Source organism: Geospiza fortis, unplaced genomic scaffold (genome assembly GCF_000277835.1).
Source record: "Geospiza fortis unplaced genomic scaffold, GeoFor_1.0 scaffold130, whole genome shotgun sequence".
NCBI classification, from domain to species: domain Eukaryota; kingdom Metazoa; phylum Chordata; class Aves; order Passeriformes; family Thraupidae; genus Geospiza; species Geospiza fortis.
In genome coordinates, this window is record NW_005054300.1 from 19,479,569 (window position 1) to 19,495,451 (window position 15,883).

General features: G+C 37.2%; 1 protein-coding gene across 1 annotated transcript in view; it reads left to right on the plus strand.

Annotated features, from left to right (window-relative positions):
* Nucleotides 1–15,883, plus strand: part of GRID1 (glutamate ionotropic receptor delta type subunit 1) — a 478,229-nt gene that overhangs the window by 415,731 nt on the left and 46,615 nt on the right. Inside the window, exons 14-16 of the mRNA XM_005417309.2 lie at nt 12,700–12,801; nt 13,525–13,722; nt 15,664–15,880. Of these exons, the coding sequence (XP_005417366.1) occupies nt 12,700–12,801; nt 13,525–13,722; nt 15,664–15,880 (517 nt within the window). The remainder of the gene's footprint in view (nt 1–12,699; nt 12,802–13,524; nt 13,723–15,663; nt 15,881–15,883) is intronic.

Genomic DNA, 15,883 nt, shown 5'->3' on the forward strand with positions numbered 1-15,883 from the left:
AGAGAGGAGGGGGATCACTGCAGGCTCAGAGCTTTCTACTTTATATGTACCACCTTCTGCTTATGCCAGGGAAGGGATTTGGGAAGAGTTCCCAACAAATACAATGGATGGTGTTAGCATTTTTTTTCTAATATATGAAAGTGTTTTTTCCAGGAAACATTAAATAATTCTACATTTTACTGTGCATGTAGTAGGTAAGAATTTATTTTCCATTTCCTAAGTATATATTATCTAAATATATACAATTTCTATTGGTGACATTTGCTTTCTACTTTCCTTGTTCAGCTGTTTCTGCATTTAAATGCTGAAATGCAGTGTTGAAGATTTCTAAGGCACCTCTTCTAAGATAATTTTAAAATACAGGCTTAAGTAATGCACTCAAAAGTTGTCTTTCCTAAGTCAGTCTTCCAATTTTCCATCGGCTGATTTTTGGCCAGTCTCTATAATTTGGATTGAGTTGGGGGGTTTTTTTGGTGATTTTTATTTCTTTTCCCCTTTCAAAAAATATATGGATATATGGAAGAACTAGAAAATATGTAAGAGGGAGAAGGGTGACTAGAGATACCAGATTGCTTCTATATGAAGAGACATACAGGCCACAATTTTTCGGCTCAGTAAGCAGACAAAAGGAGGGAGTCTGTCTAGGTGCTTAGGAAATAAAGAGATTAAAAGATGAAATGGGAAGAATTATTCATTTTTTCTTGTAATGAAAACCTAGATGATACTTAATAAAGTGAACTGGTAGGCAGCTTACAACCTATAAGAGGAAGTACATTTTCAGAGATTGCCTGCTTCTATTTTGAAATTCATTGCCACAAAACGTGTGGAACAGAGAAGTTTAAATGGACTCAGAAGACCTTAGGAAAATGAATGCCTGATGGGTCCACTGAGGAAATAGTCTTTATATTGCATTAAGGAGATATTTTTGAATTTCATGAGAGGGAATACTGATTTTTTTCTTTAAATGTATAAATGGCTGGATAACAATCACCATAGCAACAGAAAGAATATCAGGTTAAGGCAGTAAGAAAGGGATTTAATGAACGTAATGTGTGTGGTTTTTTCCTCCTCAGATATGTTTGTGGTAATTCTTTGCCATATTTCTGTATCCGCATTTCTCTGAGGGCATTGCCCATTTTAGCCCTAATTCTGTGTACAAATGCTCTGCTGTTCATTGTTGAAAAACCACCTGCCCTGCAGTGACCACGAGCCATTTAGAGTGTAGAAATAAATCTTGTAATGTTTTAAGGTAGGCTGATCTTCAAATGAGGTCTGACCGCTGGGTCATTCCCAGAGAGCTGCTGCCTTTCCCTCAGCAGAGATTCTGCTGCTTGTCTGTGGCCTTCCATGGGCCCAAATTGTTTCTCTCCCTCCACTGAGAAGTTTGGACCACACATAAATCATGTCTTGTTTTCTAATTTGATCAGCTTTAACCTTTCTAGAAGCTTTTCTCAAGACTTGGAAAACAACAACGCATCAGGTGCAGTATTAAATAAGCTCTGTAGTAATTACATAAACCTACTAAATTATTGAATCCTCCTAAACAAATGATGTAGGGAACTCTAATAAAGCTTCCTGGAGATCAGTGTTTATTTTTATAGCTGCAGTAAGGAATCTGAAAGGAGAGCCTTTAAGCATTGCACATAGTACAAGCTGTATTTCTTACCTGCTTTTATTTCTTACCTTTGACTACTTTGCTGAAATTACCACATCCTTTCCAGTGATGGAGTTTTGCTGGTATGTGGCAGTTTGTGGAGCTAGGAGAAAGTATTTATTACTGTAATCTTTCTTATATACCCTGTGTGCACTGTCTGTCAGTGTGCAAAATTGCTAAGAAGTTCTCATTGTCCAGTATTTTTTTTTTAAAGCTAAAAATTCTCCTGAATGTTGATTTGAAGCAGGGAAAAAGTGAAAAGCTAAAAATTCATGTTGATTTGAAGCAGGGAAAAAGTGAAGCAGGGCAATAGGCTGTAAACAAAAGGTTTGTAAACAGTAACATGGAAAAGTATTTTTCACACTTACCACAGTTTCTATAAGAACACTATACAAAGCTTAGCTAAGTGTATTGTTATGTTCCTTGTGAATACTTAGCAACTGGTACATAATTTATATAAACTATAATATCTATGGATCTGGTGTTTGTATATTCTTGGCTAATTGGTTTTGTGAGCAAGCTGATTTTATTTGCCTTACAAAACCTGTTCTATGTATGTAACAAAGCCCAAGGGATAAATATATTTTTGAAAGCTGTCTCAATATAGCTTGTTGTTAATTAAAACCATTAAATGCCTATCATTACAGTGAAGAAAATTCATGTTTTGCTTAATACAATCTACAGTTCTTCTGTTTCTTGGAGAGGCAATTATCCATTACCAAACACCAAGTTATGATTTTTTTACTCAGTGGCTTTTGTGGAAGAGGAAAAAATATCTGCAAATCATTTAAGCCATTTTGTGTCACTTTCTGTGAGTAGTGAGGATAAAGATGAAATCATACTGTAAAGATGAAAATAAGGGAAAGTTCAGTAAAAATTGACCTTTCAAATTTATTACAAGAATTTTCAGTGTTCCATAGATGTGGATGTAGATTCCAATGCCAATAACCAGAGCTGGTCAAAATTCACTTAAAATCTTTAGCAGGTAAGCTTTGGCACTTAAGGTGTTTACTGATGTCAAGACAGAGTGTTAACTTGCCTTAACAAAAATTCTGATAAAATAATATTGGAGTTTTTTAATTGTAATTTTTAAGTATCAACATTTCATCTAAGACTTTGACCTCTTTGTATTTAAGTTTTCCATTTGATTTATAAATTACATTTGTGCATCCACACCCTTTGAACTAAAATGCAAAGTGGCTATCTTTTTTCTCTAGAACATTGTCCTTGTTATATCAAGGCCAACAAAATATCACATGGTAATTAGATAATGCCAGTACTTATTTTTAAAATACGTAAGTTTCTACAAAAAATTACTCTTGATGTTGTGAAGATTTTCATAAGTGTCTGGAGTTTGAGAGAGGAGCAGTTTTCCATACAGGATTGAGAACAGGCTTGATAGGTGGTACCAGAGAGTGGACTGAACTTTGCTTTCATTCTGAGATGACTCAGTGCCTTTAACCAGAATCAGAAAGTGATTCATGGTGGCCAGGCTTCAGAAGGTGAAAATCACAGCTGGTGAAATCACACAGTAGTCTGTACCTCAGGGGCCAGGCTAGGAAAAGTTCTGTTGTTAGAGCTGCAGAAATATGGGTGGGTTTCTTAAATATGAGACATCCAAAGCATTCAGCTCAGATAGTAGCCAAGAAACACAGTAAAGAATGGCAAAAAAAGAGCAGGTTTGATATAGCCCATTGTAGCATGCTGGTTAATTCCTACATGCAGAGCTTCTTGTGTAGAAGGACTGAAAAACAGGTCCTGACAACTGTCCAGCTGTGCAAGCCTCCCTTGCTTTCTCTCCCCAGTAAAATTCTTAGAACAGCACAACAGGACATTATTTGGCATTACTACACTCCACAGAGCAGGACGAGAACCTATAGGAAATCAGCATGAGTTTGTATTTGTTGTTAGATCCAACTTTTCCATAATAAGGGTTTTTTGTTTACAAACAGTCTGCTGAGGTCACTATTGCATAAATAACAAGGATAGTTCTGCTCTCAAAAGCTAGTAATTTGCTACCAAAAAGCATTTTGGAGGTTTGAAAACAATCTGTTCTCTGTGTGAAATGGATTTGTTTCCACTTTACCTACACATAATGAGTAGTGGTAAAGGCAATTGGTTCAGTTTTGTCCACAAGCAGCTATTCCTGAGCTACCTGATGTTCAGCAATTGGCTGTAGCATTCAAAGTATCCTTGGAGTCCAGGATATGTTGGATTTCACTGGACAATGACTTTGTGTTTTAAACTGCAGGAAAAAGAAGAGGGGCTTGTTTGCCTTTCAAATAGGTAACCCAGTGGCAATGTGTTTTCAGCCAGCAACTTGTGACAGCTGTTGAGGACTTTATACCTGGATGGGTCTCACTTTTATGATTACTGATTAGTTTTAATTTTATGCTTAGAGACCTGGTTGTTCATATCAAAGGATAATTTACAATGCCCCTGGGGAGTGCCTGATTCAGCAGTATCTTGGGTCCTCACAGTTAATTTGTTTGACCTTTTAAAGAGTTGTGGTGCTGCACACACACCTTTTGCTATTGCAATGCTGCCATCTGATTCAACAACAGTGTTTCTACACTGTGGCACATTGTATCCTAAAACCTTGAAAAGTGGCAAAACTGCAGGAGGACAGGGGTGGAGGTTTCTTGCCTGCTTTTCAAGAGAGAAGCCTGTGAGAGTCTCATAGAAAATACCTCCAATTAATTTTGAACACCTTCTTTGCCACATGTTGATTTTATGTCAGGGAAATTAAATGCAAAAATTTTGGGATAGAGTAATACTTCCCTGCACTTCATAAAGAAGCCATCAGAGGATAAGATTCTTGTTCATATTGTTTTCATCACTCTCATGATTGCTTCATTTAGTACTACATCTTTCTCAGTGCCTGTGTTGCTGCACTAATAACATCAGCATGTTGCAGTCACTGCTCCTTCAAAGACTAGTATTAATTGAAGCAATTTATTCTAGCAGAGCTGAAGATGGCCTATTTATACTTTTAATGAATTACAGAATACATTTGTCTTGTCATGTCCTTTCAGCTCCTTTTTCTGCCAAGTATGGATTTGCTGCCCCAGACAAGCATTGCCCAGGCTCAGCACAGTAGAACACGGGCGTTTTTCTGTGTTGTGTAGGAGGTCAGAGATGTTCACCAGCTATCACAGTATGGAAAGAGGGGAAACCCTGAATTGGTATCAATGCTGCTTCATTACCTGCTAGCAAAATAATATCTCAATCTGACACATAATGGATCAGTATCTTATTTCAGATAATTCTCATAATTGATGCCCTTCAACATAATACTAAATGTGATGTATATGCAATATAAAGTATATGGTACTGATCTATTCCCACAAGTCTGACACTGTATTAATAAAACCTTTAGGGTTAAAAAAACCCATTGCTTTAATTCTGCATGAAACTCCTCATTCACAATTCTGTAGAAAGCAGTAGAATACCTTGGCTTCCTAATGTTAGTAGTATAAGGCATCCTGTGTCTAATCTTCATTTACGTTGTAGAGCTCTATTATGTGTAAAGTAGTTGGCTTTTAATAGTATGGTCGTTACATTTAATTGAATTGAGCTTTGGCTAATGAAAAATGTAAGGGAAAACATTTCATCTCATGACAAAATATTTGATATTCTCTGCAATGAAGGACCATTAAAAAAATGGAGCAAGATACTGCTGAGTTATGATAGGTAGGGTCGAAATTGTTAGCTGCAGTGAATGGTAGAATTTGAAGAGCAGGACCTGAATAAATACACAGGCTTCTAGGCAGTAAGAATATTCATGCTGAAATACCTCTACCAAAGCCTCTGCTGGTAATCCTCTGTCCTAAAGTAGCCTTACAGTTTTGGGTTAACTAATGTCATTTTTCTCCTCTACGTTTTCCCTACCTATTAGGTAGGAATTATTGTAAATGACGTATACTATCCAGTTACTCTCTAGATAATAGCAGTTAAGTACTGTCATTGATCTTACAAGGCAAAAAAACACTTCTGATACTCAGTTGCACTTTGTTTCAATGCAATGTAATTTTTAGCATTTTGCATTGGTTTTGAGCCGTTTGAATTAATTTGAAATTTTTGTTCCAATTTGTGTAAATTCTCCGCTTGTTACTGTGCAGCTTCTTGCCAAAGTACATTTTGTTGGCACAATTGGAGATTTGTTTTCTTAAACTCTAAATCAGTTTCATGGGACTATCCACATGGTGGTAACTCTGTTAATGCTGCTTTTCTCTATTAATTGTGACCCCATTCCCTCACATATTTGAAGGGCACTGTGCTGCTTCAAGGGCAGACTTCGTGTGGTATCTCAGTCCTAGACATTTGCCATTTGTCTCGCTGGCTGCTCAGGCAAGCAGTGGTGTATATCTGTTTCCTTAGATATGTCAGTTCAGGTCAATTGCTCTTTCCTACTGAAATCCCTCCTTCAGCGTTCTTGAACTTTCTCTATTTTCTATTCTAGGTCTATGCTCAATTAACTTTATATCAGTGTGGCTCTCGGGACCCAGTGGTGTTATGTAGGCTTGCCAAGTTAACGGTTGTAGGCTGGAACCTCAAATTGCTCGTCTGCACTTCTGACAGAATTTCTCCCTGGCTGAGTTCTAGGAATGGCTTTGTTTCAGCAGTAGGGTATGGTTTTTTCTTTTGGAGATGAAAGTAGCTGAGGTTTTCAAGTATTCTGAATGATGACATCCTTTGAAAAAACTACACCAGTATATTTTAACTTCATGGATAGTATGCCCCTATACCAGCCTTAAAGATAGCAATCAATCTACTCACATGGGAAATGGCAGACTGAGGGGATCACAGGTTAAACCTTGCACTCTGGGACTTTAATGAAATTGTTCCATGTGGGAAAAAACCATCTTAATCACCTTTGGCTAGGATCCAGAATTATGTGAAACAATTGTCTGGATTTGGTATCTCTGGTGAATTCAAGAACCACCAGAGGGTTCTTTGATTTCCTTTATCTACGTACCTCATATCCTGGATGTGCCAAACCCTTCCCATGAAAAAGTGTTTTACTTAGAAATACTAAAACAATCACTGCCCTTTTTTCTATTTCTCATTTAACAGTCTTCACTGAGAATGAATAAATGTTTCTAGGAAACAATTTATATTTCATGTGAAAGGGTCTCTGTAGATTACAATATGTTTGCAGCAGTCATTCTGTTGCCTTTTACATCTAGTTTTGTTTCTAATTTTCCCTTCTCTTGGTTATCATCATCTTCACTATTCACAGTTGCATCTTTCATCCTTTTTGTATGAACTAATCATCCATCACAGCAGCAGTTGTGTTGTTCTCCCTTGATATTCTTCCAGCATGCCTAACTCTTGTTCAGACAGATGCTAACCATGGTGTTAAAACTGTACCCCCGTGTTGGGGCTGCTCTGTCCAGCCCATGCCGTGAGATATGGAGTCCAGAACCACACTGGTACTCGTGCAGCAGTACTGTTTTACAAGCTCATCATCATTTGCATCTCACTGTCACCCTGCACAACTTGTTCATTGATTTCTGTCTTTGTTTCTTCAGTTGAAGTATGCCTATTTCCCATTTTTCTGTTCCATCAGTGTTCACTTCTACTTATGCAAGACACATGTTATTATTTCATATTGGAGTTCTTACCACTCCTGTTTGTTTTTCTCACTGTTTGATAGTTTGATATATTTTCAGCACTCCCCACTTTTGAGATATCTTTGCATCTTAGACATTTTAAAATTAGTAATTTCCTATTTCCTGTTCCAAAACAGTAAAAAAAGCTATTAGTTAAGAAGATCTTAATATTGACTTGCTGTGAGCTATTCAGAACTTTTCTTCTCATCTTGATACATCATTCTCCATTGTTCCATAGAAGCTAATCTGTAAATCATGTTGTGTTATCTTTTTCCAGGAGACAAATGTCCCTAGGTGAGGGTTCATAAGACCTTGTATGAAATAAACCTAAAATTCAGATACAAGCACACTGTCCTCTTCATTTCAGCTACCTATTAATTCTGCAGTACTATTGAAAAAGCAGTCAAGTTTCTCCAGAATGACTTGGTAATTTTTAGGTCTTGCTGCCTCATGCTCATCTTCCTGTGATTCTCTGGAGAAATTTTATTATCATCCATATAGCGCCATAAATTTGCAAAAAAAATTGTACTAAAATTGGAATAAATGGAATTCTTATCCCTGAAGGTCTTGCATTCTTAAAGACTCATTAAAACATCCACAGCCACATCTGTGTCCTTTGCTGTCCTGGACACAAAACCAGGTTCTCCTTGTAGAAGCAGCAGTGGCAAAACAACCCCAGGGGAGGCAGCCTTTCCCTCTGCCCTTTTACTAACTTTATGCAACTTTTTGTGGTCTCCCTGCCCCTCTCTGACCTTTTATCAAGCAGATGCAGTCCTTATGGCGCCCCTTAATGGCAAACTGAGCCTCTTGAGCATTGAGCAGGATGGCATAAAATTTTCACCCAAGGACTGGGAGTTTATATACTGTTTGAGACTGGCTTCTCAATCCTCTGCTTTGTAATTTTAACTTGTTTTGGAGTTCTCCGTGGCTGTGGGTGCACAGGTATGCCAGTCACACTGCAAATGTTTGGAAGCAAGGTATGTTTTTAATACAAAAAAAATGCAAAATATCAGACCTAAATGTCTGGATGTAGATAGTATTTCACTGGTATTTCACTGCAAACAGGGATGAGTTGTACTGGATCACAGAATGATCTTCAATCAGTTCATCTGGTGATCTTACCCAGTATCTTATCCCTATATTGACGATAAGCTTATGTTTTAGAGTAGAAATGTTAGAATATTCCTAATATGTAGTTCTGATGGATTTTTTTGTATCAGTGTTTGGATTTGCTTGCAAGTTAAAGATTTGATACCTTTTCATTTTCCGAAGCCTCTTTTATATTATTATGGATTACACAAATATGAAAGAGTTTCTAACTACTACTACTACTACTAATTCAAACTGTGAGTCCTACTACTACCTTGTTGTGAATGGCAGAAAATTCTATAGATTACTGCTATACTTAATTTGAAAAGGAATTGTGGACTTTAATGTTTTAAGTGGACTTAAATTTGTTTTAGGATTTAAGTGAAACTCCTTTTATTCCTTAGAACTGTAACAGAGAAGTGTCCAATTTACTCCATTTATTTAATGGCTCACTCCCTTATTTCATATTTGTCTCCTGTAAACATTAATTTTCTTGTTTATGTGTTGTTTTATTATTAGGGTCACTTAAAATTTGCATTTTGCTGTATTGCAAGGCTTGCAAAGGGAATGAGGCACCAATGTGTAAAATACACATATGTGGTAGAAGGACATCATACTTGACATAAACTGTTGACTTCAAGGTTAAGAAACAAGTTGTCATTGAAATGAAACCTGTTTGAGTCTAACTTTAATCTAAAAGCATTTTTAGATTGTTAGTGGCATAGATTAATTCATTTAACTCCATGGACAGAACAGCTTTTTTGTTCAAAAAAAACATGAAAATGTGCTCTGGTTGATATGGGGGTGTCTGTCTTGTGGTGTGAGAACTGCCTGCCTTGCACTCTTTTCACTTTCCTGTTTCTTAGAAGTTTTTTGGATTTCAAGTAAGGGGTTCCCAAACTTACTTTCTTTGAATTGTGTAACCTTAGCTACAACAAAGTCGCCCAACTGAAGTTTTTGGGTTTTGGTAAAATAGAAGATGTATGCTCTGGATAAATTGTAGCCATTTCAAACATTAATAGGCATCTCCTGACAATTATCTTTTTTATTTCTTATGTGAATCATGTTTTTCCTGAAAAGTAGACCATGTTTAGGATGGTGGCATACTTAAAATTGTGTTAGATAGCAGTGACATGCATTATGTGGACAGTAACTACTGCATCATAAAATAAAATAGTGTAGATAATCATGTTCAATACTGTGATAGACACACTGAACACTTTATTTGCTAATGTCTGTTTTCAACTGTATTTACTAGGAGTTTGAGATAATTTGCATCTCCATTTGGTTGGGCCTGTGACAGACATTTGTTTTGCTTGTGTTTTGAGTAAGTGTCTTTGTTTCATCCTGCGTTGCTTGTGGAGGGTGAAAACAATGTTAAAATTGTTCTTTTCTCTCTCCAAACCGTTCCTCGCAGTTCTAGTTGAAAATGCAGTAAATATTGACTAAAATTGGAAGCATGTTTTGAGTCAGAATTTCCCAACAAATTACCTTTTTGTCTGAATTCTACATTTGTTTCCTCTGGATAGCTTTTACTGGATGGTTTAGCTTCTGCTGTATGGCTAGAACTGGAGGATTCCGAGCAACAGGGCTGTTTCAGAAAGAAAAGCTAGGAAGCTTTAAGTTGAAAATCTTTCATAAAGTAGCTGATTTCAAAGTTTGAACTCACATAACAAGGTAACTTGAGAATCAAAAAATCCCACCCAGACTGCCATTAAATACATGTTTAAGAGACCATTGATTTTTTTTAAAACACATCCTGCAAGTGCTGATTCTGCAAGCAGTTGTTTCTTATAATCAGATATAAAAGCCCTTTATCTCCTATCAGCTGATGGCTGTGCTATAACTTTTGGCTCCAGACTTCTGGTAGGAAATTTGTACATATTTCCACAAAGAATGAGACCCTAATGGCCTTAACAGCAGTACTCATGGCGTGTAACCATGCTGGAAATTAGCTTCTCAGGCACTGATCTTGACAGGTCAGCTGTCACAAATTGGTATACATATCTGTAAATACATCAGTCCTATAAACAAAATTCTGTCTGCAAGAAATGGAAGATAAAATTGGCACAGTTCTTAACAAATGAAGTGTTCTAAAGCACAAGGATACACAGGGAAAATCCCTTCTGGAAATTGTTTTCCATATGTTCCATTTATGATTTTTATCTCTATAGTTTGCTTTTAAGAGGCTGAAAAGTTTGTACTCTAGAGTACTGTTCTGAAGCAAAATATGCTCCTTCTCCTTGCACTTACCCCTGCTGCATAGAATAAGGATCTTTGTCTTCTTTTGAAAAAAAAAAAAATCATGGGTTCGCACGGTCTTGTTTCCAGTATTTTTTAGAACTCTTCGAGGTAGTGCAGAGTATGAAACAGAGTATTTGAGAAGTCTAAGGCCCTTTTATGAAATCAGATTTTGAAAGGTGCATGTGTAGGAGAAAAAATTGATGTGTCAGTCCACCAGTGATGAAGTTATAACTTGAGTGTGTTACATTTCCCATATTTAATGAATATTAAATCATCACCTGTAGATTTTGCAAGCCATTTTGTCAAAAAATCTTGATCATATGCCTAGGACAAATGAAGGTTTAAACAGTAAGATTTATTTAAAGATTTGAGACACAATAGATGCTATACACACCTACACTCATCTTTGAAGTCTGTTGAACCATTTTGATTTATGTCAAAGGAAAGATATGTCCATTTGCTTTGGCAGTAGCAAGGGCTGAGGAACATCTGGAAATATTTCAGAGCAAGCATCTAAATTCAAATTCAAAAGATACCATGGCTACAGTTATTTATCTGCCTGTGTTGCTGCAGACACTTGATGTGCAGACACTCCTCTGTCACTCCAAACTGCCATCGCAGGAGGAGAGTGTTCAATCTGAGATGTTTTAGCTTCCAGGAGTGTCATTAGAAAGCTGAAAATTATTCAAACATTCTCCTCCTCCATCCTCCAGGTCATCTGGATAAGAGGAGGTTTACCTTAAGTCTTTCCTTTCCTGCATCTCAGCTTTCATGATATAGTGACTGGAATAATTTTCATCAGTTGTGATAGTTGCTGAATATTCACTGAATGTCTTGTTCTTTTCTAGTTCCCTGTTTATCAGTTTAATGCAACAAACCAGAAATAAAACTATACAGATCTCTTCCATCACATTTTATTTGTTGATTTGATTTGTGAGGCTTTAGGATAAAACTGAAGTCATAGAAATAAATCATGTAAGACATCTAGCCATAGGCATTTTCAGTGAAATAAGTTCTTTCCAAGAAGATTTTGACTTGTTACATGAAAATTAGCTTCTGGCAGGAGGAATCCATATTTCACAGATCTTGGACTGTGTTTAATTTCTACAGGGCATGCCTTCAGCTAACAACACTGCTTCCAAATATGTGAGCATAGTATTGGTGTTTAAGAATACAACTAGAAAAAAAAAGAGAAGAAAACAGTTTCTACTTGATACTATTTATGTCTCTTCTGAACAAAATGACACTGTGGATTCTGTTTGAAGGCAAAAGGAGTCTGCTGCTGCTGCTCAGGAACATACTTTGTTTGAATAATCCAAAGGTCACTAAAAATTGACTTTTCTGTTGAATCTGTTCTATTGAATTGGACTGTATTTCTCTTCAGAAAATGCACTAAAATTAATTTTTAAAATGATACATTTAATTGAAAAATAAAATATTTAGATGTAATTTTCCAGGGAGATATCCTGAAAACATGCATGTGGTACATCTGGTAGATATGAGATACTTGTTCATCAGGAGCCTGGGAGCTCAAGAGGCTGTAATTGTTTTAGAAATCAGGTAGAAGTAGGACAAGAACAGAGAAAACAGGACTTGAGACAGGAGCTGAAGAAAATGGGAGTTGAGACAGTTTGACACCATAGAACCTGTGTCAAGAATTTATGACTGTAGGTGAGCTAAAACACTGTGGAAAAAAAGGCTGGTCTTTGATAAACATAGGGTATTTGAAAATAGGGATCTGAGCAGAGAGGGAAATCTGGGATAGTGCAACCACAGGTAATCCTGAGGACCCTCAGACAATATAAACTTACTGAGGAGAAATGTAATGTCAGAGTGAACTAAGTGAAAAGATATGCTAAATAGCACAGATAACAGAGCATTTATATTGCACCCATCAATGAATACATTCAGGCAAGGCACGTGTTTATGTCTGTCCTCTGACACACACTCATTCTGATTCTACATCAATGAAAGCCACACACCTCTCAGCCTCCCGCTATCAGTTCTGGATTTGATCAAGCTGCTGTTAAACATTTTGTAAATGCTGAAGGATCCCTGCCTGGCAGTGCTTCAGACTCCTGGTGCTTTCTGTTCCAGCTGGCGACGTGGGACTCTGAGAAAGGCCTGAACGGCAGCCTCCAAGAGCGGCGTCTGGGCAATGACCTACAGGGAGTGACACTCAAAGTGGTGACTGTCTTGGTATGATCCTTTCTGAGCTCAGGAAACAAAATGCTCAAAATAAAAAGAAACTTACTGAATATTTTGGGCACTTCCCGCAGTGTTTTTCCCTATCATTTTCAGTTCTGTATTTTTGGATGATCGGTTACATAACAAGGAACATAGATGATGGCCCTTTATTATTTTATGTGAAGCTGTGCACTATCAGTGATACAGAGCATTTGTTTGTTTGCTTATGCTGTTTTTCTGCATTGTAATTCCTGCCAGGCATAGAACCAGCATAGGGCCTGAGTGCACAGGGGTACATTCCAGATACCGTCCTTGAGCTTGGATAGGCAGTTTTCAGCATTTCATGGATTTTAAGATCAGATGGGCCAATTATGATAATCTAATCTTGGCTCTTGTACACTGCAGGCTGTAAAATTTAATCAAGTGTTTCCTACATCAAGCTCATAAATTCCCATTGAGATAAACTATATATTTTAGAAAGGTGTCATCTTTCCAAAAAAATCATTATGCTTTTGGGACTACTGTCTGTTAAACTCTGGAATGGTAAAGAGCTCCTGTCGTCCAAGTGCTACATTAGGGGCAAATTAGGGCTTGAATGCATTCCTGGCTAAGGTATTGTAATCTACAGATTGCAGAATATGATGACTTTTTTTGTTGTTTTCAATTCTCTTTTTCTGAAATGTGGTAGAAATAGGCAGTACCTAAGTGTTAGTTAAGATGCTGTTTTGTTCTCAGGAAGAACCTTTTGTGATGGTGGCAGAGAACATCCTTGGGCAGCCAAAACGATATAAAGGATTTTCCATCGATGTCCTGGATGCGCTGGCCAAGAATCTGGGCTTCAAGTATGAGATATATCAAGCTCCTGATGGCAAGTATGGACACCAGCTCCAAAACAGCTCCTGGAATGGCATGATTGGAGAGCTCATTAACAAGGTACACAGAGAAGAAGCTGCATTTAAAAAAATTGCAGGAGAATGAATTAGGTTGAAGGCAGCAGTGCAGAATGCTTCTGAGCTATGGATGATTTGAGTGTGACATAAACTACAATTTAAGACTCTGTATGCAGGATAGGAACTAGAGAGTCTCTTGTTTTATTTGCTTCCAGCTGCTCTCAACATAAATTCTGTTGGTGTAAATCTATGTGTTTACATTGCTATAAGAACAGAGGTCATCTTTTTGTGTGTGTGAGGGAATGACTATAGAAGATGGAGGGAAAAGTAAGGTATTCTCCTTAAAATATTAACTACTAGTGTTTTATTTTTTTGTCATTTTGTCTTTGAAAGTTGTTTGTAGATGGGACTTTCTGTCATTTTGTGATGATGTGTTTAATAAAGACCAATGAGTAATGACAATGAGTTTGACTCCCAAACAGGAAAAGCAGCCCCAATAACAGGGGATCAGAATTTCAGAGTTTAAACTGGTCTCAAGATTATTCAGTCATTTAAAACTGACAGGACCAAATTTCTTAATTACAGTATTGCAAATCTAGGAGTAAGTTAATTGAAATCCATTTAAGTAAATGGGTAGAGTTTGTAGGTTGGAGTCTCCCAGAGAATGAAATGAGTGTGTTTTGTTCATGTTCTTGCAACCTCATATGGGACAAGTGTTAATCAAGAAGAAGAATCAAAGGAATTAATATTCCATGTTGCTGCTTTCTGTAGAAAGGTTACTCTTCTTCAGTGGAGGTTATTACTGAAAGTGAAAGCTTTCTCATTATCTTGTAAATAGGAGGCTCAGTATCTGTAAGGAGATGTTTAGGAAGAAATAGAAGCAATTAAAGCTATTGCAAACATGTGTGTGATAATGGGATGTTCTTGGTTGGTGCTAGGGAGCATAAAGAATTTTCAACTTATTTTGCATTGACATAAACTATTTGAATTTAATGGATTGAAAAATAAGGTAAGAACTCCTGGTGAATTTATTTTGAAATTGTTTTCTTTGAAGCAATAAAATATCTATTATGCTATTTTTAAATTGTATTTCTGCTACCATTTGTTCCACAGACTCCGAAGAGTTTCAAAGCAAACCTCCCTCGTCTAATATTTGCTTTACATTCCCAACACAATTAGAGATAGGAAACTGAATGTATATACTGTTTTTTTTTTGAAGAGGCCTCTTTTTATTAAGACAGAAAATATTGAAAATCTAATTGAAACTCTTCAGAAGCTTTGGGAATCTTATTTATTAACTCCTGTCTTACCCTTCATCAAGTGTGCATACTCTTTAAGGATTACCTGCATGCAAAACCAGCTTGTTTTAAATATTGAAGCCAAAGCAGTTTCAGGAACAAAGTTGCCTTTGTGCATTTTTCCTGTTACGAGCTTTTTCCATCACTTTATTCATTTTAAAAAACAAACAAAATCTTCTCCCCAGTTGTCCTATGAAATCTCTTCATGAATATGGAAAGTTGGCAATTCTGCAGGGAGAAAAACAAACATTAGCTCTTCCTACCCTGCTAACAAATACACAAGCTAAATAAACGGTGTTTCTTTCTTTATTGCTTACATTGCTCTGGGTTAGGATGGTTTGGAGTTTTAGGCATTCTTTGGGAAACAAATGAGGGATAAAGGTTAAATAAGCTACCCTTCTTCCAGAGAGGAGTCAGGGTCATGCTTCTCATTCAAGAGAACCTTGACAGGTTATGTTTCATTACTCTTCTTTGGGCCAGTGCAATTAACTAATGCTTCTTATTAAAATGGCGAAAGTGATTCTGGTTTTATTTTTAGAGAATTTATATGAGTGCATCTAAGTGTTTTAAGTTATAGAAGGAAGGGCATGGAGTCACTTGGTTCTCAGAAAGCTTCTCCTTAATGCTCCTGCTGCCCAAACTCCTGGTGGCAGGGAGCGATGTGACGTGCTGCGTTTGTCTTGCAGAGAGCAGACTTGGCCATCTCAGCCATCACCATAACGCCTGAGCGGGAGAGCGTGGTGGACTTCAGCAAGCGCTACATGGACTATTCCGTAGGCATCTTAATCAAGAAGCCCGAGGAGAAGATCAACATTTTCTCCCTCTTCGCTCCTTTTGACTTTGCGGTGTGGGCCTGCATTGCGGCGGCCATCCCCATTGTGGGCGTGCTGATCTTCGTGCTGAACC